The following is a 27,468-nucleotide window of genomic DNA, read 5'->3' on the forward strand; positions in this document are numbered from 1 at the left end:
AATCTGTGACCTAGCAATCTGAGGTGCAGGGTCCGCCTGGGTGGCCTGGCCTGGAAGGACTTCCCTTCCCAGACATGTTGTTTAATACACACAACTTGGCAAGGGCTCTGAGAGTTGCATGAGGGGCTGACAAGAAGTGCAGCTATAGCCTTCCAACACAGAGCTAGGAATTTGTTTAAAATATATATACATCTGCACTTAAGAATAACTTTGTTGACCCTAGCACATGCTCGTGTTGTGGGCTTGATCCCTAGCGGGGGGGAGTGCAGGAGGCAGCCGATCAATGATTCTCTCTCATCACTGATGTTTCTCTTTCTCCCTCTCCCTTCCCTTCCTCTCTGAAATCAATAAAAATATATTTTAAAAAAGAATAACTTTGTCAGCCCTGGCTGGGTAGCTCAGTTGGTTAGAGCATCATACTGATACACCAAGGTTGTGGATTCGATCTCTGGTCAGGGCACACAATCAACCAATGAATGCATAAATAAGTGGAACAACAAGTTGATGTTTCTCTCTAAAATAAATTGTTTAAAAAAAAAAGAATAACTTTGTCAAGCTTTAAAAACATCAAAATGACCAAATGCCAAATTCACTGGAGATCTTTTTATTCTGACTCAGCATTTAGTACTACTCAGCTGTGTTGAGCCTGAGGCTGAACTTTCCATGTGAAAGGCTTTCAACTCCATCTTTCAGGGTTTCTACTGAAAAGTGACTATTTATATATCATTCACTGAAAAACTACCTGCAGCCTAGAAAATGCCAGCCTTTGTACTCTCTTTCATCTAAAAAGCCCTTATAGTGATTGGCTGGTTACTTATAAGAAAATATAAAATAAGGACTTCAAAAGAAAGTTTTGGAATTAGGAAATAAAAACTAGACATGGCCATAACAAAATCTAGTAACTTTCAGGGGACAAGAGGGAGGCCAACAGTAATAATGAATTACTCTCCCACTCCCCTGGGTATGTATGCTTACACAGAGACATCCAGACACATGGACACAAACGGCCACATCCAATTCCAGTGAGTTCCAGGCCTGCTAAAGCCAACTATGTGCTTTCACATTTGGGCACACAGCCCTCAAGTCTATCCCCCACCCCACCCCAGCCACTCTGAGCCACTGGCTTTCTGCTGCTGCCCACCAGGTGGCTTTGGCTTCTACCCTTCTTTTAGTCCAAAAGGCCCTCTATAACCTCCCGTCTTTCTTCATGTCTGAGTACACTTGCTAACTGCTGTGTGAAGCCACTTTAAACACCACTCCACCTCCCCGCCAAGGCAGCCCCATAATCCATGAAAACTCCTAGGAACAGTGCCTACATCCCTCACTGCACTGGCACCAAGTACTGGGCTGGTCTGTCTACATGTCCTCACTGGGATGCAAGCACAGGAAGGGCCTCCTCAAACACCTGCCACAAACTGTAGGTCAACAGTGTGACCAAGACGTGCCATGCTCACAGGATTGGTGGGACCTCAGTGGCACTTGTGTGTGCACTGGAGTCAGTAAGATTTCTCTGGACCATGTGTGACATGGCATTAGAAGGCACCGCGGAGCCCCTGTCCCAGCAGCAGCCCCCGAAGAGCACCATCAGAAGACATAGGAACATGCTTTACCTTGGTCAGTTTTCGTTGCTGGCTTCCAGTTTTCAGCACTAATTACTGGCAGACAGACCTGTCCCTTTTCATCGATGTTGGGGTGATAGATCTTTGTTTTAAATGTAATCTTCGGTGGTTTGAATGGGTATTCTGCTGGAAAGTTGATTTCGATTCTGAAGGCCCCCTTGTCATATGGAGGGTTGTCCTGCGGAGAAAGATGGAAATGAACACACCATGGTAAACAAATCTGCAGCTGGGACAGGAATGTTCATTTCAAGTGGTATATTAACTGAAGCTTTACCACCTTTAGGGAAACCATTAATCAATCATTATTTCTAGAGTAAGATGTCTGCTAAGCTGTGAAAAGGTCTGAGATTGACATTCTGGCTTATTTTCTTTAAATAGACTTTATGTATTAAGAGTCATTTTGGTTTTGCAGCAAGCAAAACTGTCCTGGCCTGCACACACACAGCTCCCCCCACTATCAACATCTTGCAATAATATGGTATATTTGTTACCACTGATCAACCCACAGTGACATATCATTATCACCTAGACTCCATATTTTATTTTTTAAAATATATTTTTATTGATTTCAGAGAGGAAGGGAGAGGGAGAGAGACAGAAACATCAATGATGAGAGAATCTTGATTGGCTGCCTCTTACACGCCGCCCACTGGGGATTGAACCGTGACCTCCTTCCTGGTTCATATGTTGATGCTAACCACTGAGCACATCGGCAGGGCTCTCTACTGTTTTCAACAATTTGCTTTGTAGGACTTTTCATAGCACAGTCAACAAATTTTCTAACATTAAGGAATTCCATCATATTCCCTTTGAAAAGAAATATTAGTGGGAATAAGTATTTCCAGAACTGGTTTACCAATCTTTCATGACTACTCTCTGAATTATATCTAAATTTAAAATCACAATCTCCATGAATTGAATCCAACAAGGAACTTTACCTCTCACAGCTTAATTCACTTTCCCCTCAAGAATAAAAGTAGCCTTATTGTTATTTTTCATAGAAATATACCATCTACGCCAAAAAAGTAGTATTAAACCTTCCACTGCCCAGGATAATGACTGTTAGCCCCCTACTACATGGCCATGGTATGTTCTCTATGCATATACAGTACACACAAAGGCTTTTCATTCTAGATATCCATATATATACTACTCGTATCCTATATAGTAATCCTACATAATAAAAGGGTAATATGCAAATCGACTGAACCGTAGAACAACTGGTCGCTATGATGTGCACTGACCACCAGGGGGCAGACACTAAACAAAGGAGCTGCCCCAGCCTGCAGGCCCTGATGGCCCAATGGGGAATGGGGAACTGAGTGTGGGTGGCAGCAGACGTGGGTGGCGCTAGGCCAAGGCCCCTGCCCTGCCAGTCGCCCCACACACACAGGGCGACCAGCATCGGGGGAATGGCCAATCTCTCAGTCCCCCACCCCCCTGCTGGCAGGCTTCGATTGCCCGATGGCGAATGGGGAACCGGGGGTGGGTGGTGGTGGGGAGTGGGGCTGGCTGCCAGCAGCCGGCGAAGATGGCCCTGATTGCAGGCCAGGCTTAGGGACCGTACCCGTGCACAAATTTTGTGCGCCGGGCCTCTAGCGGAGTTATAAAACTCAACTCATACTGTCTATATTCTTTCATAACTTTGCTCATGCTGCTACCCATTGTCTCAGTCTGCATGTAGATGTTCCCCTCTCCTTAGGTCAGACTGCCTCGTGGCATTTGTTCACAAAGCCTGTGCCTGGCTTGTTAAAGCTCAGTAGCCTCCACCAGCATGAAGGCATAATCCCAGTACCCTAAGGCTGGCAGCAAAATTACTGTGTGGCTCTGTGTCTTATTTTGCCTCAACTATTACAGCTACAGAAAGAGAGAAGAAGCTACAGAAGAATCAGCAGAGAAGACCAGAAAACATGGGCCAGTGTTGGGCCCAAGGGAGGAGGGACGTTACTCCACCTTAAGGCCAGAAAGGCAATATGGACAGAAAGGAGGGAGGGAGGGAGGGAGGGAGGGAGGGAGGGAGGGAGGGAGGGAGGGAGGGAGGAAGGAAGGAAGGAAGGAAGGAAGGAAGGAAGGAAGGAAGGAAGGAAGGAAGGAAGGAATCTGGTGGGCGAGAATTTCCGGGGCAATGGGCTACACAAATGTGAAAGAACACAGAAAGGAAGGTGAGAGATCTGCATTACAAGTGTAGCTACAAAAGGTGAAAGAAGGAAATCAAAGCCTCAAATGCACTCCTGAAAGCAGGGCTAACGTTGAGGGAAATCTTCCTTCTTCCTTGATCAAAAAAGAACCTCTAACAATGAAGGAGCTTTTATATTGTGCCCGGGACTGTGCCAAGTGCTTTTTGTCAAGAACACCACACCAATTACCAGAGCCAACGGAAAGAGGGTGGGGGGCGTGACCAAAACTGCCTCATATATATCCAAATACCCGACTAGCTTCAGCAAGTTTTTAGGTTTCGTTACAAGTGGGGGCAAGTTTTTTAATTGAGGTGAAATTCACAAACATATAATTAACTAACATAATTAATATACATTACTGTATAAGTTTAAGGAATACATCATGATGGTTTGATTTGCTTTTATTGTGAGGTGGTGGCCAAGTTCTCCTCATGTTCTGGTGGGATCCTGGCTGCATTTTGATTACCTGTCTTCTCCATTAATCCAGGAGATGCCTGAGAGCAGGGACCTGAGGTGTCCTCAGAACCAACCAAATATTTGCTATCTGAATTGCTAACCGATCAATCTCTGCTTGATGATAAAGTTATCAACATAAGTGTTTATACTATTCTTTTGAACATGTCCAAGAATGCCGGCTCTCAAAATAATGGCTTAACATACCTGGGACACAATGATCCCAGCACCTAGAACAGTGTTATATAGAAAACATTATTTCCACATCTCTGTATCCCAGTCACCAGTCACAAGCTTACAGCCACTAATAAAGTTGGAGGTATGAGAGCCTCATCACCAATCTAGGAGGTAGGGATTCAGTTCCAGGATATTCACATAAAACCAATCAATGTTTCTCTCTCACATCCATCTCACATCCATGTTTCTGTCTCACTCCCCCCTTCCTCTCTCTAAAATCAATTTTTAAAAAAAACAATTGCAACTGAATAATTTTTAAAATAACCCAATTTAAAAATTGGCAAAGTACTTGAATATACATTTCTCAAAAAAAAAAAAAAAAAAAAAGAGAGACATAAATGGCCAATAAGCACATGAAAAGATGTTCATCACCTTAGCCATCAGGGAAATGGAAATCAAAACCACAATGAGAAACCACTCTACACCTATTAGGATGGCCGCAATCAAAAAGACTGACAACATCAACTGTCAGCAAGAATGTGCAGAAAGTGGACTCCTCTTACACTGCTAGTAGGAATGTAAATGGTACAGCCACTGTGGAAATAGTCTAGCAATTCCTCAAAAGAATAAACAAAAGGTTACTATATGACCCAGCAAAATTACCCAAAAGAAATGAAAACATATGTCCACATAAAAACGTGTACACGAATGTTAATAGCAGCGTTATTCATAATATCCAAAAAGTGGGAACAATCCAAATACCCATCAACTGGTGAGTGAATAAGAAAACTATGATATATCGGACAGCCAGTGTTGGTTTGAAAATACAATAAAGGGTTTGAACTGTTCAGCAAAAAAAAAAAAAAAGAAAAAAAAAAAGAAAGAAAACTATGATATATCCATTACAATGGAATATTACTTGGTAATAAAAAGGAATCGAGTATTGATATGTGCTAAAACATGGATGAACCTTGAAAATATTATGTTAAGAAGCCACATACAGGCCTGGCTGGCGTGGCTCAGTGGTTGAGTGTCGACCTATAAACCAGGAAATCATGGTTCAATTCCCATGCCCAGGTTGCTGGCTCGATCCCCAGTGGGGAGGGGGGGGGCGTGTAGGAGGCAGCCAATCAATGATTCTCTCTCATCATTGATGTTTCTATCTTTCTCTCCCTCTCCCTTCCTTTCTGAAATCAATAAAGGTATATTTTTAAAAATAAAAAGGCCAGGGGAGGAGGAACCAAGATGGCGGCAAAGGTAAACGACTAAACTGCCGCCTTGCACAACAATTTCAAAACTACAACTAAAAGACAAAACGTCTACCACCCAGAACCACAGGAAAGCTGGCTGAGTGGAAGAATTACAATTAAGAGAAAGGAGCACAAATGCTGAAAAGCTGAGGTACGGAGGCACGCGAATGGGGCTGGTGGCGGGCGACTGGGTGTGAGGCTTTTTTCCAACCCGAAGGGAGACAAGCTCCCAATCACTCTGAAATCCAGTTTCTGGGGACACGCGGGGGACCCAGACGCCTACGGGGAGAAGCTGGACTCTCGGCCATCGGGTTGGAAAATGAGAGTGACTTTTTTGCAGAGGTGCGCCCAGCAATCATTGTTTACTGTGCTGGAGCGTGGGACGCGGGGACTTGGAAACGCAGAAAGGCAGAGAAGGCTGACGTCAGCCATCGCCGTTTGCCATGCCCTAGCCTAGTGACACCCTGAGACCCCGCCCCACCACGCCCTGAGACCCCGCCCCGCACATTCTACAAACCCGCCCAGGCTCCACACAGTGGCTTTTGCATATAAATGGCCTGTTCTGTGGAAGCTTAACCAAATAAACTGCAGCTCCAATCAGACTGCTCCAAAACCGCCCAAGCAAAGAGGAGAAAACTGTAGTTCTTGCTGTAGCTCCTGCTGGGAGGCCTCAGACAGTAGCTAACCTGCACCCCATTGGAGATCCAGACACTAGTGGTCAGTGTGAGACGACACCAGATTTCAACCACTCTCATAAGGGACACATTCAAGAGGCAGACTCAGTGAGCACCAAAGCCCTATGGGAACAAGTCCTGCCCCATAAACTTGTCTCCAGCACAGCAATTCTTCCGTTATAGACACAGCGGGTCCTCACAGCCAATTGGCCTGGAGGTCAATTCCTCCCAGTAACACCAACAACAATCAAGACTTAACTACAACAAGGCTGTACACACAGTCCACAAAGGAGTGCTCCAAGAGCGTCCACCTCAGGTAACTGAGAGGCTGACCCGTTGAACCAATAGGACACCTAATACACAAAGCTACCCTACCAACCCAGGGAAGCAGCGAAAATGAGGAGGCAAGGAAACAGATCACAAACGAAAGAAATGGAGGAGAACAAACGAATGAACGTAAGAGTTCAAAACCACGGTTATAAGGTTTTTCAAGAATTTCGCGGAAAAGGCCGATAAATTTAATGAGACCCTCGAGGATATGAAAAAGGACCAACTAGAAATTAACCTTTTGCACTCGGATGTCGAGTGTGACTCGACATGGTTAGCATTAGAATAAAGGAATTGAGAAAAAAGCAAGCGAGTGCAAAGGGTTAAACATATACTGACTGAAATAAAAAGTTATACAGAGACTCAACAGCAGACTAGAGAAACGCAAGAATCAAGTCAAAGATTTGGAATACAAAGAGGCAAAGGACACTGCTCCAGAGAAGCAAGAAGAGAAGAGAATTCAGAAAGTTGAAGATAGTGTAAGAAGCCTCTGGGACAACTTCAAGCGTACCAACATCAGAATTATGGGGGTGCTAGAAGAAGAGAGAGAGCAAGACGCCGAAAACCTATTTGAAGAAATAATGACCAAAAACTTCTACCACCTGGTGAAAGAAATAGACTTACAAGTCTACGAAGCACACAGAACCCCAAACAAAAGGAATCCAAAGAGGACCACACCAAGACACATCATAATTAAAATGCCAAGAGCAAAAGACAAAGAGAGAATCTTACAAGACGCAAGAGAAAAACAGTTACCTACCTACAAGGGAGCACCCATACGATTATCAGCTGATTTCTCAACAGAAACTATGCAGGCCAGATGCGAGTGGCAAGAAATATTCAAAGTGATGAACAGCAAGAACCTACAACCAAGACTACTCTACCCAGCAAAGTTATCATTCAGAATTGAAGGGCAGATAAAGAGCTTCACAGATAAGAAAAAGCGAAAGGAGTTCATCACCACCAAACCAGTATTATATGAAATGCTGAAAGGTATTCTTTAAAAAGAGGAAAAAGAAGAAAAAAGTAAAAATTATGAACAAATACATATCTATCAATAAGTGAATCTAAAAGTCAAGTGAATTAAAAATCTGAGGAACAGAATAAAAATCTGGTGAACATAATAGAATCAGAGGCATAGAATGGGAGTGGATTGATAATTCTCAGGGGGAAAGAGGTGTCTGTGTGGGGGGTACGGAAAGAGACTGGACAGAAATCATACACCTATGGATAAGGACAGCAGGGGGGAGGTAAGGGCAGAGGGGGGGGTGGGAACCGGGTGGAGGGGAGATATGGGGGGGGGGAAGGAGAAACAATTATAATAATCTGAACAATAAAGATTTATTAAATTAAAAATAAATTATAAAAATAAAAAGGCCAGGGCATCAAAAATTTTAAGAGAAAAAAGAAAAAGCCCTGGCCAGCTTGGCTCAGTGGTTAGAGTGTTAGCATGCCATAGACAGAAGGGTCCTGAGTTAGATTCCCCGTCAGGGGCACATACCTGGGTTGCAGGTTCGATTCCCGGCACCCATCGGGGTGCATTCGGGAGGCAACCAATTGATGCGTCTTTCTCACATCAGTGTGTTTCTCTCTCTGCCCCCTTCCCTTCCACCCTCTCTAAAAAGCAATGAAAAATATCCTCATGTGAGGATTAACAAAAATTTTAAGATGAACCTTTCAATTAGAAATTTTTGAATAAACAAAAAAATTTTTTTTTAAATATATATTTTATTGATTTTTTACAGAGAGAAAGGGAGAAGGATAGAGAGTTGGAAACATCGATGAGATCGATCAGCTGCCTCATGCACACCCCCTACTGGGGATGTGCCCACAACCAAGGTACATGCCCTTGACCAGGAATCGAACCCGGGACCCTTCAGTCTGCAGTCCCATGCTCTATCCACTGAGCCAAACTAGTTAGGGCTGAATAAACAAAAAATTTTAAAAATATACAGTAAGCTGAAAAATATTTGTCCCAGACACAAGGGATTAATCCAGAATTCCTACAACTCAACAAAAACATTCTAAAAACCAAATAGATAACAGACTGCAGAAATATAAAGTCAATAAATAAGTGAAAAGAAAAAAAAAATAAGTGAAAAGAAACTTTAATTGTAATAGCAAAATTTAAAAAATGGAAATTACTATGGTCTGAATGTCTGTGTGCCTGCAACCTCCCGCAAAATTAGATGTTGAAACCTAATGCCCGAGGTGATGGCATTAGGAGGTGGGGCCTTTGGGTAGTGATTAAGTCATTAAGACAGAGCCTCATGAATGGGATTAGTGCCACAGAGAGCTAGGACAGAAGAAGTCTGTGACCAAAAGAGAGCCCTCATATGATCGTGCCCTGACTCAGACTTCCGGGCTCCAGAAATGTGAGAAATACATGTCTGTTGTTTGGTAACCGGTCTAGTATTTTGTAATATAGCAGCCTGAATGGGACTAAGACACAAATCAAATGGAGAACTTTTGCATCAAAATGGCAACAATTTCTTTCTGTATGTCTGTTTCATATTGACAGTTTTCCAGAGAACAGGACAGGTTTTAATAATAAGAGTGAGGCTAGGCACTTCACACACATGCACTTATTGAACTTTTAAAACAACTAGAGGTAAGAATATTAGGACAAACTGAATAACTTGTCCAAGGTCACCAAGCCAGCCAGGGGCAGGGATGGATTCTCACCTAGGTCAACTGGACCCCACAGCCTAGAAGGTGAAGTCAGTGACACTCAGAACCCCCTTTAAAAATACCCAGCAATTTTGCCCAGCCAGTATAGCGCCGATCCATGAACCAGGTGGTCACTGGTCAAGGCATATGCCTAAGGTTGCAGGCTTCTCTCTCATCAATGTTTCTCTCTTTCTTTCTCTCTTTCCCCTTTTTCTTCTTCCTTTCCTCCCTCCTTCTTCTCTCTGAAATAAAATATATATATATTTATATATTTTTTTTTTACTGATTTCAGAGAGGAAGGGAGAGAGAAACATCAATGATGAGAGAGAATCCTTGATCGGCCACCTCCTGCACGCCCCTCACTAGGGATCAAGCCCGTAACGTGGGCATGTGCCCTTGACTGGGATCGAACCCAGGACCCATCAGGACGACACTCTATCCACTGAGCTAAACTGGCTAGGGCCGTGGTTGGCAAACTGTGGCTTGCGAGCCACATGCGGCTCTTTGGCCCCTCGAGTGTGGCTCTTCCACAAAATACCATGGCCTGGGAGAGTCTATTTTGAAGAAGTGGCGTTAGAAGAAGTTTAAGTTTAAAAAATTTGGCTCTCAAAAGAAATTTCAATCGTTGTACTGTTGATATTTGGCTCTGTTGACTAATGAGTCTGCCGACCACTGGGCTAGGGTAATAAAAACATATTTAAAAAAAAATGCCTAGCAACTTCCATGACAGCCAAGAATACATATAGGAACTTGTGCAAACAGTGCCCATAGGAATATAAATTGGCAATCTTTCTGGAAAATAAGTTGATAATATATACAGATGCTCCTCAACTTATAGTGGGTTACCTTTTTTAAAAAAAAAATTTTTTTTTATTGATTTCAGAGAGGGAGGGAGAAGGATAGATAGAAACATCAATGATGAGAGAGAACCATTGATGGGCTGCCTCCTGCACACCCCCTACTGGGGATTGAGCCCGCAACCCAGGCATGTGCCCTGACAGGGAATCTAACCAGGACCTCCTGGTTCACGAGTCAATGCTCAACCACTGAGCCACACCAACTGGGCTATATATATATAATGTGTTACCTTTTATATCCTATCTAATAAAAGAGTAATATGCAGATTGACCATCACTCCAACATACAAGATGGCTGCCCCCATGTGGTCAAAGATCCTGCCCCTATGTGGACACAAGATGGCCACCACAAGATGGCCAGCAGGGGAGGGCAGTTGCGAGGCACCAGGCCTGCAAGAAAGGGCAGTTGAGAGGGACCAGGCCTGCAAGGGAGGGCAGTTGGGGGCGATCAACCCTGCAGGGGAGGGCAGTTAGGGGTGAACAGGCCAGCAGAGGAGGGAAGTTGCGGGCAAACAGGCTGGCAGGGGAGCAGTTAGACATCAATCAGGCTGGCATGGGAGTGGTTAGGGGGTGATCAGCAGGCTGGCAGGCAGAAGCGGTTAGGGGCAATCAGGAAGGCAGGCAGGCGAGCAGTTGGGAGCCAGCAGTCCTGGATTGTAAACGGGCAGTCAGACATCCCTCAAGGGGTCCAAAATTAAAGAGGGTGCAGGCTGGGCTAAAGGACACCCCCCCACCCTTGCACGAATTTCGTGCACCAGGCCTCAGGTGTGTGTGTGTGTGTATTTATATTTATTTCAGAAAGGAATGGAGAGGGAAAGAGAGATAGAAACACCAATGATGAGAGAGAATCATTGATCGGCTGCCTCCTGCACACCCCCTACTGGGGATCGAACCTGCAACCCGGGCATGTGCCCTTGACCAGAACCGAACCCAGGACCTTTTAGTCCGCAGGCCGACGCTCTATCCACTGAGCCAAACCGGCCAGGGCATGTGTTACCTTTTAATAAACCATCACAAGTTGAAAATATTGTAAATTGAAAATGCGTTTAACCTACAGAACATCCCACCTTTGCCTACATTTCTACTTCATGCATGTTGCTTTTGCACCAATGTAAAGTTGAAAAAATTGTAATCTTATGTGGCTCAGTGGTAATCTTAAATCAGAGACTGTACAGCCCTACAGATGGTCCCTTCCTTATATATAAACCTAACCCTAATAAAATATAGAATATAGACTATCATATAATTCTTAAGATCAGAATCTAAAAGAAAAAAGATACACCGAGTTTTCCACATAAAGATGTTCTTGGACACATTAGTTTTAAAATAGAAAAACATGCCCTAGCCGGATCGGCTCAGTGGATTTAACATCAGCCTGTGGACTGAAGGGTTCTGGATTCAATTCCGGTCAAGGGCAGATGCCCAGGTTGCGGGCTCAATCCCCAGTGGGGGGTGTGCAGGAGGCAGCCGATCAATGATTCTCTCTCATCATTTTTTAAAAAATATATATTTTATTGATTTTTTTTTTTATAGAAAGAGTTAGAAATATCGATGAGAGAGAAATATCAATCAGCTGCTTCCTGCACACCCCCTACTGGGGATGGTGCCCACAACCAAGGTACATGCCCTCGACCGGAATCGAACCTGGGACCCTTTAGTCCGCAGGCCGAAGCTCTATCCTCTGAGCCAAACCAGTCAGGGCTCTCTCATCATTTTTGATGTTTCTCTCTCTCTCTCTCTCTCTCTCTCTCTCTCACTTTCCCTTACTCTCTGTAATCAATAAAAATATATTTTAAAAAAATAATAAAATGGAAAAACATTAGTAATCTAAATGGCCAATATGAAAAGAATGATTAAATAAGTGATCATATAAATATTATGGAATCCTACCTAATAGACAAATATGCAAATTGACCACACCTTCACTATGCCAAGCCACGCCCACCAGCCAAGCCACACCCATCAGCCAATCAGGACAAGTATGCAAATTACCCCAACCAAGATGGCGGTTAATTTGCATATCAAGACAGCATAGAAAGAAGCCAAGAGCTGCAGAAGGGAGCAAAGCTTCGGAGAAGCAAGCAAGCCGGAGGGAGGAGAAGGGAGGAGCGGAGGTGGGGCAGGGGAGAAGGAAGGAGAGCAGGCGGGCTGGCGGAGAAGGGAGAAAAGCAGGCGGGCTGGCGGAGAAGGCGGGGGAGAAGGGAGGAGAGCAGGCGGGCCGGGGTAGAGTGCAGCAGGAAACCCTATTGCAGGATTCTTTCTGCAACGGGAACGCTAGTATGATATAGTTACTTTAAAAGTATGAAATTATCTAATGGCCCATTAAAGAATGCACATAAAAAAGCTGGGAGGGCCGTAGTTTGTTTGGTTCAGTGAACAGAGCATCAGCCTGCAGACTGAAGCATCCCGGGTTTGAATCCGGTCAAGGGCACATGCCCGGGACACTTCTAAGGTACCATGCCTTGCCGAAACCGGTTTGGCTCAGTGGATAGAGCATTGGTCTGCGGACTGAAGGGTCCCAGGTTCGATTCCGGTCGAGGGCATGTACCTTGGTTGCGGGCACATCCCCGGTAGGGGGTGTGCAGGAGGCAGCTGGTCGATGTTTCTCTCTCATCGATGTTTCTAACTCTCTATCCCTCTCCTTTCCTCTCTGTAAAAAAATAAATAAAATATATTTAAGGTACCATGCCTTTATCTCCTGGCCCTGCTTTCATCCCAGCTGGATAGACCCCAGGTGAGTTTAGTAGAAGACTCCCCATACTGACCCAGCCCCTACCACGTAGGAAGATCTGAGGCCCATGTATGAAGTACTAGTGGGGACCCTGGGCAATGATTACAGAAGAAGTGAGAGAGGAATGGAAAGAGGCAGCATGAGCAGGGGTGAGGACAGCCCTGGCCATCGTCTACTATCTCTGGGCGCAGCTTCCCTAAATGGAAAGTGAAGCTTGGCCTGGACACTCCCCAGAGCCTTGGCTCAAGCACACTGGGATTCTACCAGCCAGCCACTACCTTATGCTCAATGAGACTATAGCCCATTCCACAGGCTCTGCTAACATGACACCAGAGGAAGGCTTTGGTGTACACTGGGGTCAGAGTTGGCCTGACAAACATCTACTCTTGGCGCTATCCTTCAGTCTTTCAGGCCACGGAGCTCACAGGATAGACTGTCTAAGCTTGACTGCTCAATGGCGTCCCATTCACTCTTATCATAAGTTTTCAAATGATCCAGACTACCTGTTTACTTCTTAAATTAGTAGGAGGTCAGATGGTCCTGGCTATCCTTCCACTCAGCACATACCAGGTCCCCATGGCAGGGAAGGGCTGGGGTTACCAGCTGACCCACCCCAGTCAGGAGCTTCTCCACTATCCATACCTGTACCCTGAGCCCCATCACCTCCAACCCTGGAGAAGTTTAAAAGACTCCATCCTTCCAACCAGAGTAGAATCTCCCAGATTTAAAATTTCTGAATGTGTACTAGAAGACTACAACGTATTTATTTCCTTATTTATCCAAATGATTATGAAAATAAATTACAAATTCAATATTTGCCATTCAGGTTCCAGGGACTTTTAAAAGAAGTCATGATCTACACCAGCATCAAGAAGAAAGCATCTATAGTAAGCATGCTTTATGTTCCGTGTTAATAAAGTAGCCAATCTGCCCATAAAGAAAGATTGTATACAACAATGTAGGGTAGATCCAGGTACAAGGAAAAGGCCTGAGGCTTAACTGGTGACAGGGGAGAAGAAAAGAGAAGGTGGGCGGATGCAGAAGAACAGGAAGGAAAGGGAGCACACTGAAAGGTCTCAGTTGTGAACAGGGAGACTAGGAGGCAGACAATGTCAAGTTAGGGTGCTTCGTGGACAGATGGTGAGGCTCTGGGGAGAAGGCAGGAATGGAGGCAGAGATGGGCTTCTTCACTTATATTAATAACCTAGTAACCAATGATGCTGGAAGAAACAGGGATCCCCAGAAACAAAACAGAATGAGAGAAGGCGAGACTAAATTAGATTCATGTCTAGGAGTTAAGAGGAAGCAACAGGACAGAAGCAAACAGCACACTCAGGAGGCAAGTGGGGTACACAGCTCCAGGGCTGCAGAGCCAGAGGTGTGAGGACCGAGGGGAGCCTGTGTGCTTGGTGTGAAGCAGCTTCAGGAGGGTGGAAGAAACTGGGATCACAAACTGGAGTTAGCACAGAACAAGTCTCTTGAGGGGTAAGGAGATGAAAGGATGGAGAAAGAGCAGACTCTATCAAGAAGCAGTAAGGTCACAGGAAAGCTGCTCTTAGGAGGAGGTCGGAGCCTGTCTGAAGGCAGAAGTCAGTGAAACAGGGAGCTGGAATCAATGGAGGCAGACACTGGGGGAATCAGTTGCCAACTGCATCCTTGAAACTCTCCTCACACCAATCCAGGGGCCCTCACTTCTAGTTGTTTTAAAAGATACTGGGTGAGGGGAACAGGTGGGCCATGAAGCGAAGGGATTTGAGGCAAATGGGAGGCACACACTGGAGGGTACCAGGAATAAAGCCTGGAACACAGTGTACGGAGGGTTAGAGACACAGATGAGGGTTAGAGCCCAGGCAGGAAAGCAAAGAGAAGATCTAGATGGGAACACCTGCCATCTCCCAAAGAGGTCAGAGAAGGTGGCTGTCAGCCAAATGAGGTCAGGCCCACAGAAGCCAGGGAAGATAGGAGCACAGACACACACACTCCACTTCTTTCCCCGGTTGGTTAACAACAGACCTGGAAAGCTCGGGACACCCAAGATGTTACAAAACCAGCGCAAAGTTGGGATTCTATTCAGGAACCCAAGGCTATCGTCCCTACCTTATTACCCACCGCTGTGCATCTGTTGGTTGCCTATACTACAAGTCTCCTTAGGAGTTAGAGAGACGAGTCCAACAGCACACACATCACCTTGAGAATAATCTGATAAGAAGTGAAGTGTTCAATACTCACAGGAACAATAAGCCCTTGCCAAGTCAATAAATTAGCTTCATCAACCTGGATGTTACGGAAGTTTTTCATTCCACATTTGCGGATTTCTTCAAGCTCCTGTTGATTGACAAAGCATAAATGGATGTCAAACAGAGGAAAGCACCACATGTTAAGATCCCTCCTGACTCCCTCAAATTAAAAACCGAGTGCCAACACCACCAATGATAAAATTTCACTGTGGACTAGATCATGCCTGGTCTGGTTAAGAGGCCCAGAGCCATGGTGGTCCCCTCAACCCATGCCCCAGACCAAGACAAGTCCCACCTTGGTGAACCCACAGTACTCAACAGGGTAAGTGACTGTGCTCCTAGGAAAGCACTGCCTCCTCTCTGGGCTGTCACCACACAACAGGGGCACAAGAAAGGTACTACAGACCTGACTTCTAACCGAGATTTTAGCACTGACTATGTGTCAGACGGCGAGGATATAAAGATGAATAAAGTGGGACCAGGAGAACACACATACCCACAAAGTTTTCTACCCAACGCTGTAAGTGCGATTTCAGGACTCCACCTCAGCATGGGCACACAGCGAAGAGAACAACTATCCAGTCTGGGATGGGAGGGGGACAGAAAACCTTCACTGAGCCTCGGTTTCCTCAGCTGCAAAACAGGGATAGCAAGACCCAGAGCTGTAGACAATGAAGGGGAAACCACGTTGTAAGCAACAGAACCCCTTGCAAATATAAGGGATTATTATTATACAGTCAACACAGCCAACACCACCTCATCCAGAAAGAATGACCACCCTGACTACTTCAAGGCCCTGCCTGAGATGTGTTTGGTCTAGAATTGTCTATCAACTGTGCACCAACCAGACATTTCCCGCTGTTTTCCCAATAACTCAAGTGAACATCCAATAAATGTTATAGCCCAACGTCCTCCATTCTCAGATACCTGGAGTAATGTGCTGCCCCCCAATTCCCCAATCTGGCCACTCATCCATGGCACAACAGCCTCCTCTACATCTTTTGAGTGCCTTCCCTTCTGCAACCCTGGAGCACCGCCCAGCTGAGCCACGCCTCCTCTGCTGCACTGGAAGGACAGCCTACACTGGTCTGGCGTCCCTCCTTGGTGGTCCAACCTGTGAACCCCACCAGACCTGAAAGGACCCTCCTTGTTTTGGTGCTCTGGCTCACAATGGCATGGAGGCTCTGAATCAGTCCCCACATCAAATCCAAAAGGTATCTACACCCCCTATTCCGATCACATAGCTGACAGTTTACAAGGCACCCTAGGGACACAATTCCCAAAGAAGGGCAACTGAGCCAGTGCCACAGGATCTAGGTTGGAGGATGTGCGATGCCCGGCATGGAATGGGCTGAGAAAGACAGCATGTCGAACGAACATGCAAGAGACAGCTGGGCCACAATGACACTTCAGGGCACACGACAAGCCCAAATTTCTTCCCACAGGGTCCTGCTGCTTGTCAACCTTAGCTACCGACTACAACTGTCTAGGTCTGGGCCCCAACCTGGAAAATTCTGGTCCGGCAAGTGTAGGGGGTGAAATTTGAAACAGGGATTTTAAACAAGCTACAGTGGGATGAGAGCCACTACCACTGAGAGATTGAATTCCGTTTCTAAGCAATGTGCAGCTTCAGTGAGGGAAGGTGCTAGCAGCAATGGCTATGACCCCTGCAGCAGGGGAAGGGGTGGGCTGGCCCTTTTCCTGAGCCTGCAGGAGGGAAAGCTTGGAACCTGACAGACCACTCAACCTGCTAACTGGTCCTCCTACTAATGCCTGGGACTCATGCAGTCTGGGCAGGTTAAGGAAGGGGAAAAGGCTGCACACCCATACGACCACCTTGGCCCACTCCTCTCCAAACAGAACGTAAGCTCCATGAGGGCGGGTGTGAGGGCAGGCATCAGGAAACCTCAGCAGCTTACGGTCATGCTTTGCCAAACACTCCCTAATGACCAGGTTAGTGAACAGATGGGAAGCTGGGGCTTGGGGAAGGAAAGGGGGCTCGGGAATGGGAAGGGATCTCTATGTATTTTGATTTTCTGGTACTTGGCTCAAGATATTAAGAGTTAAGATGCCTGGCTAGAGACAAAAGATATCATGTCCTTAAGGGCCACGTCATACCCAGCTATAAAAAATGCAGACAGGAAAAAATTCCAGATAGAACTTCGAAATCAGACAATCAAAAAAGAAGAAACAACAGGAGAATATATTCAATATCCGTGCGACAAAATACATTTTAAAATATTTTATGGCTTCAGAAATCCATATACTAACAACATGAGGTATGGATGATAAATACAAGAATGAAAATTTCAAAAGAATTACAAAAATATGTCAAGATGAGGGTCAACTGTAATATAGCAGTGAAAAACTGAATCTTATTTAAAAAAGAAAAAAACAACAAAAGAAAAATTGCATCTTGTTCAAGAGAAAGGGAGGAAAAGTGAGCACTATGCACAGGGGTGAGGAAAAGCACCCACGGGTGCTCTGATAGCAAGAGATACAAGAACAAAGACCGAAGTCACACTGTGGGGGGAGGTCACACACCCCCTCCAGGCCAAAGACAAGGCAGCACTAATGGCGACAGGTCTGGGAGGCTCAGGGAATCCAAAGGGCAACTACCAGAAAAACATTCAACTTACCTAGCTCTCAAGTTAACTTCACCAAAGACGGAAGAGGCAACATCCTTTGCATAATTCTAACCAACAAGGAAGTACTAATTGTAAGACAGAAGTGAAAGAAACCAAGACAAACAAACAAGCAAGCCCGCCCCTAATCTCCAGGGGACACTGGGCAGCCCCCTAGGACAGTGTTTCTCAACAGGGTGGTGCCAGCATCCAGCAGGACTCAGCACTTGAGCATCCCAGCCCTGCCCATTAGATGCCAGACATTGTGATACCACCCCGCCCTGATTTCCCAATGTCCTGGAGAGCCCAGCTGCTGAGAACCATTGGCACTACCCGGGGCCAGGAGGCAACAGTCCTGCACTGCACAAGATGGTCGTGCAGACAAGAACTATTCAACCCAAAATGCCAATCACACCTCCACTCAGGAGAACAACTTAGAGAAGATGGATTCAAGTCATTCAGAGAAAAGACAGATTCATCTGAAGGTATGAAACTCGAAAAGGCAAGAGGACTCAAGAGTACTGACAAACCCTCAAGCAAAACTGTACCCCGTAGCCGAAACCGGTGTGGCTCAGTGGATAGAGCATCGGCCTGCGGACTGGAGGGTCCCGGGTTCGATTCCCGGGTCAAGGGCATGTACCTTGGTTGCGGGCACATCCCCAGTAGGGGGCGTGCAGGAGGCAGCTGATCGATGTTTCTCTCTCATCGATGTTTCTAACGCTCTATCCCTCTCCCTTCCTCTCTGTAAAAGATCAATAAAATATATTTAAAAAACAAACAAACAAAAAAAACCTGTACCCCGTAACTGAGAATGAGCCCGAGAATGAAGAACTGGGGAAGGAATATAATGAAACCAATGCAAACTCAGAGTTCAAATTCCAAATGATGGATGAAAGGACCCAACAAAGAAAAAGTCTGAGAGAGGCCCCACTCTAGAACAACAAAGTCAGGACAGCTATAGCCAAGAATGACAGAAACTTTACAAAATATGCCCCACAAAGATTTGTTTCAGTTCTGCTCAGAACTAGAAGCCGTCCCCTGTCAGCTGCTCTGGGCTGACAAACCAAGAGCTCAAAGGAAAGCAGAACCAGGCAACTCACACGTTCCTTCTCCCGGTGGGGGCTGCCCAGCCAGGGTAAGTAATGAGGGAGAAAGAGCAATGCTTCTCACAATGAGGTCCATTTCAGAGTCCAGACGTGGATCTCAGTGTATTGCAGGACGTGAAAGAGCCTGGGTGTGCTTATCATTATCAGCTCTTCAAAGGGGGAAAAGCTCATTCCCCCCAAACTGCAGCTCAGAGAGCTTGATGCTCACTCCAGGTCAAAGTGTGGCATGCAGCAGAGAGGAGCCACTGCCTAACAGCTCTGCAGCACCAACAGGAGGTGGCCTTGGACCCAGCAGAAATGCACTGCTCCAAGTCCTGCACAAAAGGCTCAGCTCAAACAGTAAGAGACAGGATACAGTAGTACACAGTAAGCACTCAGTCACACAACTCAAATGTGTGCATCGAAGTTTGGGCAGAGTATTTAATAAAATCTCTTTTTTTCTTCTTTGGAGGTCTATGATGGGACCTGGAAAACTGTCCAAAATCTCCCAGAGTGATCCTCAACATGACCGGATTGAGAATCCCTCAGGAGCCAGTAATTCTCAACTAGCTGTGGCCACGGTCCTCTTTAAGAAAGCCAGAGGAAAAATCAGCTGTGCAAGTCAGGGCTGCTTCAGATGTCATATCACTACTCCGGACCAGCAAGTCTCAAAGTAGGGGGTGCTTGTAGTTTTCAAAAGCATATTCCTTATCATCCTGTAACTTTTATTTGCAAAGTAGGAAAAGGTGCTCTTTGCCCCAAAAGAACTACAGGAAGTAAAGCTGAATGCCATCTTCCTGGCTGCTGAGGCTGGACGGAGAGAAAGAAGCGCTGCTCTCTAGAAGCCTGCAGGCAAGAGCAGGGGAGGCCCAGCAGACAACAGCAGAGGTTAACAGCTTCAGGGAAGAGAAGCTCTGAGATGGGCCTTGTATGATGGGGGAAGCCGAACTTCTAGAGAGAAGAGAACAGGCATTTGTGTGCGGTAAATGTACTCAAAGACATAGGAGAAATCACAGGGGAAAGTTTTAGGGAAGTTTTAGTTTGGCTACAGTGAGTATTAACTTTGGGGATTCCTCCAGGGTACATGCCCAAGTCCCTGGGGAAGTTATTCAACACCCAAGGAGAGGTGGGGGTGGGTCAGGAGCAGAGGGGGTAGAGAAGGAGGGAAAAGAAAGATGGACTCATGCACAGGTCCCATTATAGACCTGCAGAATCAGAACCTCCTGAGTTCAGCTGAGCACTCGTGCCTGGGGATCCTCAGGTGACAATGATATGCACCCCTGCTTAAGAACCACTGCACTCATCCAACTGGGGTCTTCTAGCAAGAAAGACACTGAGGCCCTGATTTAGTGCCATTTCCACAGTTAGAAATAAGCTTCTAAAAGAGCTAACATTGCCCTAGCCAGTTTGGCTCAGTGGATAGAGCACTGACCTATGGACTGAAAGGTCCCAGGTTTGAATCCGGCCAAGGGCACATGCCGGGGTTGTGGGCTTGATCCCTAGTAGGGGGCGTGCAGGAAGTAGCCAATCAATGATTCCCTTTCATCATTGATGTTTCTATCTCTCTCCCCCTCTCCCTTCCTCACTGAAATCAATAAAAATATATTTAAATACATACATACATACATGTATACATACATAAAAGGACTAACATCTATCACTGGGCCAGGTACATGGAAACTATATGTTCTGAACTTTTTCTTTTTTTTAAAAAGTGAATGCTGCCCTGGCCACCAGTGTGTGGTTCAGTTGGTTGGGCGTTGTCCCGTGTACCAAAAGGTTGCTGGTTTTATTACTGATCAGGGCACAGGCCTTAGTTGTGGGCTCAATCCCAGGTAGGAAGTGTGCAGGAGGCAGCCAATCAATGTCTCCTCACATTGTTTCTTTCTCTCCAAAAATCAATAAAAACAACTTTAAGAAGTGAATGCTGCCGAAACCAGTTTGGCTCAGTAGATAGAGCGTCGGTCTGCGGACTGAAAGGTCCCAGGTTCGATTCCGGTCAAGGGCATGTACATTGGTTGAGGGCACATTCCCGGTGGGGGGTGTGCAGGAGGCAGCTGGTCGATGTTTCTCTCTCATCGATGTTTCTAGCTCTCTATCCCTCTCCCTTCCTCTCTGTAAAAAAAATCAATAAAATATATATATTTAAAAAAAAAAAAAAGAAGTGAATGCTGATTGCAGCTTACAGTGCTTATTTTATTGTTCTCTATTCTGAAGTTTCCTATAGGTAATAGGATCAGATATCCCAATTTCCAACCATGCTCTTCAACATTTATTTTACAGATTAAACATAGAAATACTATTTGATTTGGCAGATGGTTGCTTCAACAGCTGCCAAATAATCAGTGGACTAGAAAGAGCAGAAGCTTCTGGGTCAGGCAGGCCTGGGCTCAACCCTACCAGCTCCACCCTCCACACCAACCTGAAGCTCCAAAAAGTCTACCATCTTACCTGAAAAAAAAAAAAAAAAATAGTAAGAAACCTACTTCACAGGGCCCTAATGAGAATTACAAAAAATGTTATATGGTGCTTAACACAACACCTCTGTAAGTACTCAATTAATAGTAGTTTTACTCCCTTCCAAAATTATATCACCGTATTTCTTTAAAAAAAAATTTTTTTTTTTCCCTCGCTGGTTTGGCTCAGTGGATAGAACATTGGACTGCGGACTGGAAGGTCTCGGGTTCGATTCTAGTCAAGGGCACATATCTCAGTTGTAGGCTGGATTCCTGGTCCTGGTAGGGGCACGTGGGGGAAGGCAACCAATCGATGTGTCTCTTTCACATGGGTGTTTCTTTCTCTAAGTCTCTTCCCCTCCCTTCCCCCCTTTCTAAAAAATCAATGGGAAAAGACTAAGGACAGACAATAGGGTCAAGGCTGGGGGGAGGGGAGGAGCTAGAAGAGGTCAATATGGGGAAACGAGGACAAATGTAATACTTTCAAAAATAAAGATTTAAAAAAAAAAATCAATGGGAGCCCTAGCTGGTTTGGCTCAAAGGATAGAGCATTGGCCTGCGGACTGAAGTGTCCCAGTTCAGGGTACATGCCAGGGTTGCAGGCTCGATCCCCAGTAGGAGGGCAAAAAGGAGGAAGCCAATCAATGATTCTCTCTCATCATTGATGTTTCTATCTCTCTTTCCCTCTCTCTTCATCTATGAAATCAACAAAAATATACATTATTTTTTAAATCAATGGGAAAAGGAAATATCCTCAGGTGAGGATTAACAAAACCACCAAAAAAAAAGCAGCCTATGACCAGAACTCATAGGGTCTTAAATTAAAAATAAATGTTTATGGTGTTAGCACAAAGCTTTCAGAAATGCCCTGATTGATTATATCTCAATTTTAAAATAAACAAAAAGTAAGGCAGGGGCTTGCTAACAGCACATCACCACAATTGCCTCGGGAGGGCATCAGCTTAGGGTGTCATCACCTTCAAAATCTTAACAAAGAACAAGAATGGAGAGATGCTAGGGAAGGTGCATGCCTTTGGTGCAAGAAGCATGCACCAGATGCAGCCACATGAAAAGCAGGAGCAAGACAGTGAGAAAGGGTGAGAAGAAGTGGTTGGTTGTAATGACGCCCTGCAATGTTTACAGCTCATAGGATATGGCTGAAAGGTCACAACATCCGATAGGCAAATCAGACATATTGGCTTCATTTTACAGATGATAAAGCCAAGGCCCAAGTTACAGATCTTGTACAGGGCAGGGCCAGACCAGAGCCAGAGCCAGAAATCATTCCCTTCATAACCCTATCAGCTACACAAAGAAATTAGGACGGTGAACACTTACACTGGCAATAGGCAGCGTAGAGGCTCCTATTTTTGGAGCAGGGTCCTGGGAGGGCTTAGCTTGCTCTGGAATAGCACTCTCCAAGATTTACAATGACAAAAAGCATGAACTTACACAGTATTTACACTAGCCCTTCACAGCCAATCATTAAATGTTTATGTTGTGCAAGGAACGTTTCTAGGCTCCTCCTGGCCAGGCAAAATGAAACCTGGCAGATGGAGCCGGGTGTCTGAGAGGAAATAACACAAAACTGCCTTAAATCAAAGTACAGGATCACTCTCAAAATGCCAGTTACACAACTGTAGGACATTCAGTAATATGAAAGACCTACTCCTTGTTTTTGTGTGACAGTAGGAAAGTAACTAATTTTGACAGAAATGCACTTCCCAAGATTGCACCAAGCAACCAGTGGCAATGACAATAAATCATTACTTCAATGTAATTAAATACTGTAAATCTAAACATAAGGCTTCAGAGCCCCAAACACAATTCTATTTCAATTAATACTCAGCAAAGGGAGTGGAGCCCACACCAACACATTACCCTTTCCATGGGGCTGCAGTATGTTCACTATCTTACACTTACTTATTATCCCAACTAATACACTTAGCTATTCTCATAACTCCATGAAGATTTCATTATCCCTTTTGGAGAAATCAGAACCCTGAGGCTCAAGATGAAGACACGAACGAGTCCAAGGCAGAAATCAAGATCTGACCTCAGGTCGCTGTTACCGGACCACAGCACACTACTCCAGGGAGGTGGGCCACTTGTCAAGAAGTCATTCTAGCCCTAACCGGTTTGGCTCTGTAGCTAGAGCGTCAGCCTGCAGACCAAAGGGTCCAAGGTTCAATTTCAGTCAAAGGCACGTCCCTTGGTTGCAGGCTTCTCCCGGCCCAGGTCCTGGTTGGGGCGCATGCAGGAGGCAACCAATTGAAGTGTTTCGCTCACATCAATGTTTCTTTCTGTCTTTCCCTCTCTCTCTCTTCTACTCTCTCTAAAAATCAATGGAAAAAATATCCTCGGATGAGGATTAACAAAAAAAAAGTCATTCTAAGAAGACATGACTGAAAAGAACACTCAGCACAGGTTTTAAGGAATGCACTACCTACACACCTGTGGACAAGTGTGGCTCAAGCCCCAGCTGAGCGAGCTCTCATGCCAGTTCCATACAGTCAGCTTCCAGCCAGCAGCTCACTCCTGGAATGTATTTGTCTCCAGAACATGGGTGTGCCTGGCATTCTTGACCTACATCATACACTCGAGTCCAGCACCCCTCACCGGACTGAGAGCTCCTCTGAGGGTGGGACACAACCTCCTCAAGTCTGTCCACACTAGAGCCAATGACACAGAGCCTCAAACAGGACAAGTGAGAATGGCGACCGCTTGTGTAAACATGTGATGGATCCTTCTGGAAGTTTAGTTGTGCTGATTTTTCTTAACAACAGGTACACTAGTATGAAGCAGACATTTACAAACCATCTCAGAAAGGGCTCAGAGGCTGTTCAACTTCTGAGTTATATACAACCTGTCCATCGCCCATGACAGTCAGGTAGCATCCCCTCTCAGAAAGACAGAGAGCAGCGCCATGAGCATTGGCTTTGACATTAGTGACTACTTTGGTGGCAAATGTGCTTCCTGGGCTAGGACTTGTCAAAACAGTATTTCACCTCTCTGCTGAACTATGCTAGTAAGAAGTACAAGCAAAATCTGACAAGAGAGCCCAGCCTGTGTGGCTCAGCAGTTGAGCGCAGACCCATGAATCACGAGGTCACTGGTCAGGGCACATGCCCAGGTTGTGGGCTCAATCCCCAGTAGGAGGCCGTGTAGGAGGCAGCTGATTGATGTTTCTCTCTCATCGATGATTCTCTCTCCCTCCCCTTCCTCTCTCACTAAAATCAATAAAAACATATATGTTTTTAAAATCTAACAAGATAATGAAGCAGAGAAAACTATAATCAACTCAGACCTGGAACTGTTAAAAATAGAACAAAACCCAAACCACCACCTTACCCAAAATGAATCCGACTCTCCACCCTGTCCCTCCTTACAAACCAAAGCAGTCATGTGAACGGCAGGAGTAAGACCCTGAGAGCAGGAAGAGCAGGGCAGTCAGTGAGTGCACCTGGCTCACTGCTGGCCTGTGGATGGCACCCTATAAGTCTCAGCCTCCTGTCTGCCAGGGGCCTCTAGAAGCTCTGGAATTCTAGAAAGACTGTGGAGCGGCAGGAAGAGAAATGGAACAGCCATCAGAAGCAACCTTTTACCTTTTCTGCTTCAAGGCTAAAGAAAAGACAAAACTATTATTCTGGAACTACAACTACTCATTCAAGAGTTGCCTTCAAACCCGCCCTCCCCCCCCCCACCCCAGCTCAGCACCTTTTGCTGCCTTCCATAGCACCTGGGCTCACCTTTGGACACAGCAACTATCACCACCCTGATGTACATTCAGAACAGGAAGAACAAATACACAGGAAGAGTTTCTGAGACACTGGGAAGACAAATTTTGAATTCCAGAGCATTCTGTTGGAAAAGTAAATGTTTTAAAAACAAAGACATTCACATAGCTGTCTCAGTGAACTTTTCACCTAAGAACAGGTTACTTCAAGAGGTAGGAGAGCACTGCAGGTTAAGAGAACGGGCTCTGCCGAAACCGGTTTGGCTCAGTGGATAGAGCGTCGATCTGCGGACTGAAAGGTCCCAGGTTCGATTCCGGTCAAGGGCATGTACATTGGTTGCGGGCACATCCCTAGTGGGGCGTGTGCAGGAGGCGGCTGGTCGATGTTTTTCTCTCATCGATGTTTCTAACTCTCTGTCCCTCTCCCTTCCTCTCTGTGAAAAATCAATAAAATATATTAAAAAAAAAAAAAAAAGAGAATGGGCTCTGCCTCGGTGGTGAGGTCATGTAGGCAAGCCTGCCCCTACCTGGCCTCAGCACCACTCCTATCATCCCTCCAAACCTCCTCTCTTGCCAGGCTGCTCTTCTCACTGCCCTGGAATATGTCTTCCTCACTCCCAATATCTACATGTAACTCGCACTAAATATGTGTCAAGCATTCTTCTAAGCACTCGATGCATATTAACTCTAACCTTCACACACAAATGAAGTAACTAATGTGCAGAGAGGTTAATTAACTTGCCCAGGTTCACTCAGCTAAGACACTGCAGACCCAGGACTCAAACTCCAGAATCTGAGCTCTTAACCGCTAAGCTGTATTCTCCCTCAATAGCTTTGCCCCTAATAGAAGACCCTTCCCCCCCCCACCTTTTTTTTTTAACTGGGAAGAGGATTAAGATTATCTATGCCCTCGAGAACAGACATGAGGAGCCTGGCCAGAGACACACACAGGCAAAAGCCCTCACAAGTGAGAGGCCTGCCGCTTCTCATGGATACTGCAGAGGGGATACACCGGACCCCTCAACTGAAAAGCTATGGCCTCTCTGCCACCTGTCCTTACCCCCATCAACATCTCCCCTTCATGATGTCCTTCTTGTAGGGGCAGCTCTCCCAGGGGCTGGCTGAAGAACTCAGCCCTGCCAAAGCAGAGGGAGGGACGGCCCCTAGTCCTGGAGGGCCAAGTGTGCTGGACTGCCAGCCTAGAGTAAAACCAGGCCAGTTCCCCAATGCTTCTGGAGAGCACCTCAGAGGCTGGCCTAACTAAAACCCAAGGAGGGACAGCACAAGGTCAGAAGCATGCGGCCATATTGGGGGATAGGTAGATTGTGACTGGGGTTCCTCAGGGCATCTCTCATCACCATGGCCCACATCCATTCTCAGGAATGAAAGCTATTTTCAACCTCACTGACTGCCAGGCTCCTTTCCTCTTCAATTACCAAAACCCTACTCATTCTGAAAAGCCAGACTAAGTCCCATCTCCTTCTCCATGTCAGAGGGTCTTTCCCTCCCCTGCAGGCCATTATTCAGTGGGTAGATGCATCCAGCATATAGTGGACAGACCAGGATTTCTTTGTTCTTGGTACATGCCCTTCTCCCTTACTGAGCTCAAGGAGGACGTGTCCCTTGAAGCTGAGTCTTGAAAGACAAGAAGTTACCCTGGTGCAGAGAAGAGACAGGGACACCCTCAAGAAACCCAGGGTGCAAAGCGGGATTCCACGGACCAGTGGGAAAAGAAAGACTGGAAAGACCAGATCTTGAAGAAATATGGTAAGGAATGTGGATTTTTAAATACAGAGTCCTGACCTATTCAATTTGGTTCCAATCTCTGAGTAGGGCCTGGACATGTGCACTTCTTTTGGATGCACTGCTGATTAGGGATCATGTGGGACTGAGGACAGAATGACTGGTGAGGAGTAAAAAGAAACCACTAGGAATCTGATGCAGGTGTCCCACCACAAATGGGGATGGATAGCTTGAACTAAGGGAGTGGCAGTGGGGATGGAGAAAAGATAGGCAGTAAGCAGGGATAAAGGCATATATAGTTCAGCAGAATCTGGCAAATAGCTAGATGTGGGAGAAAAGGCGAGCCAGGCTCCCCCAGGTATTTCCCTGGCAACTGAGTAGACAAGTGGATCAATACCTAAGTAAAGCAAGTCAGAAGCAGGGCACAGGATGAGCTTAGATTTAACCGCTTACAGGTCTATGTGCCATTCAAAGGGAAACTCTCAAGATGGTTGGATAGAGTCTGTGCTCAGAAGGGATGTCTTCATGGTTCTATAAGCTTGACTACTGCAGCAAAGAAAACAGAAATATTTAAGCATTCAGTGATACTTCTCAAATGGAATGAGAATATTTTCAAGTGCACTGGTAAAATAAAACTCGAAGTCAACTTTAG

General features: G+C 45.7%; 1 protein-coding gene across 9 annotated transcripts in view; it reads right to left on the reverse strand.

Moving 5' to 3' along the window:
- UBE2L3 (ubiquitin conjugating enzyme E2 L3) overlaps nt 1-27,468 on the reverse strand; it is a 38,413-nt gene that overhangs the window by 3,425 nt on the left and 7,520 nt on the right. For 3 of the 9 annotated variants that reach the window (XM_054712383.1, XM_054712388.1, XM_054712386.1), the window contains exons 2-3: nt 15,165-15,260; nt 1,611-1,797 (exon numbers count right to left, since the gene is read on the reverse strand). In XM_054712383.1, coding sequence (XP_054568358.1) covers nt 1,611-1,797; nt 15,165-15,260 — 283 coding nt within the window. Of the gene's footprint in view, nt 1-1,610; nt 1,798-15,164; nt 15,261-15,668; nt 15,812-17,811; nt 17,861-18,966; nt 18,994-21,303; nt 21,320-27,269; nt 27,363-27,468 lie in introns of those variants that run through there. The other 6 variants (XM_054712384.1, XM_054712390.1, XM_054712385.1 and 3 more) reach the window with 6 other exon arrangements.

This window comes from Eptesicus fuscus, chromosome 23, assembly GCF_027574615.1.
Source record: "Eptesicus fuscus isolate TK198812 chromosome 23, DD_ASM_mEF_20220401, whole genome shotgun sequence".
Taxonomy (NCBI): Eukaryota; Metazoa; Chordata; class Mammalia; order Chiroptera; family Vespertilionidae; genus Eptesicus; species Eptesicus fuscus.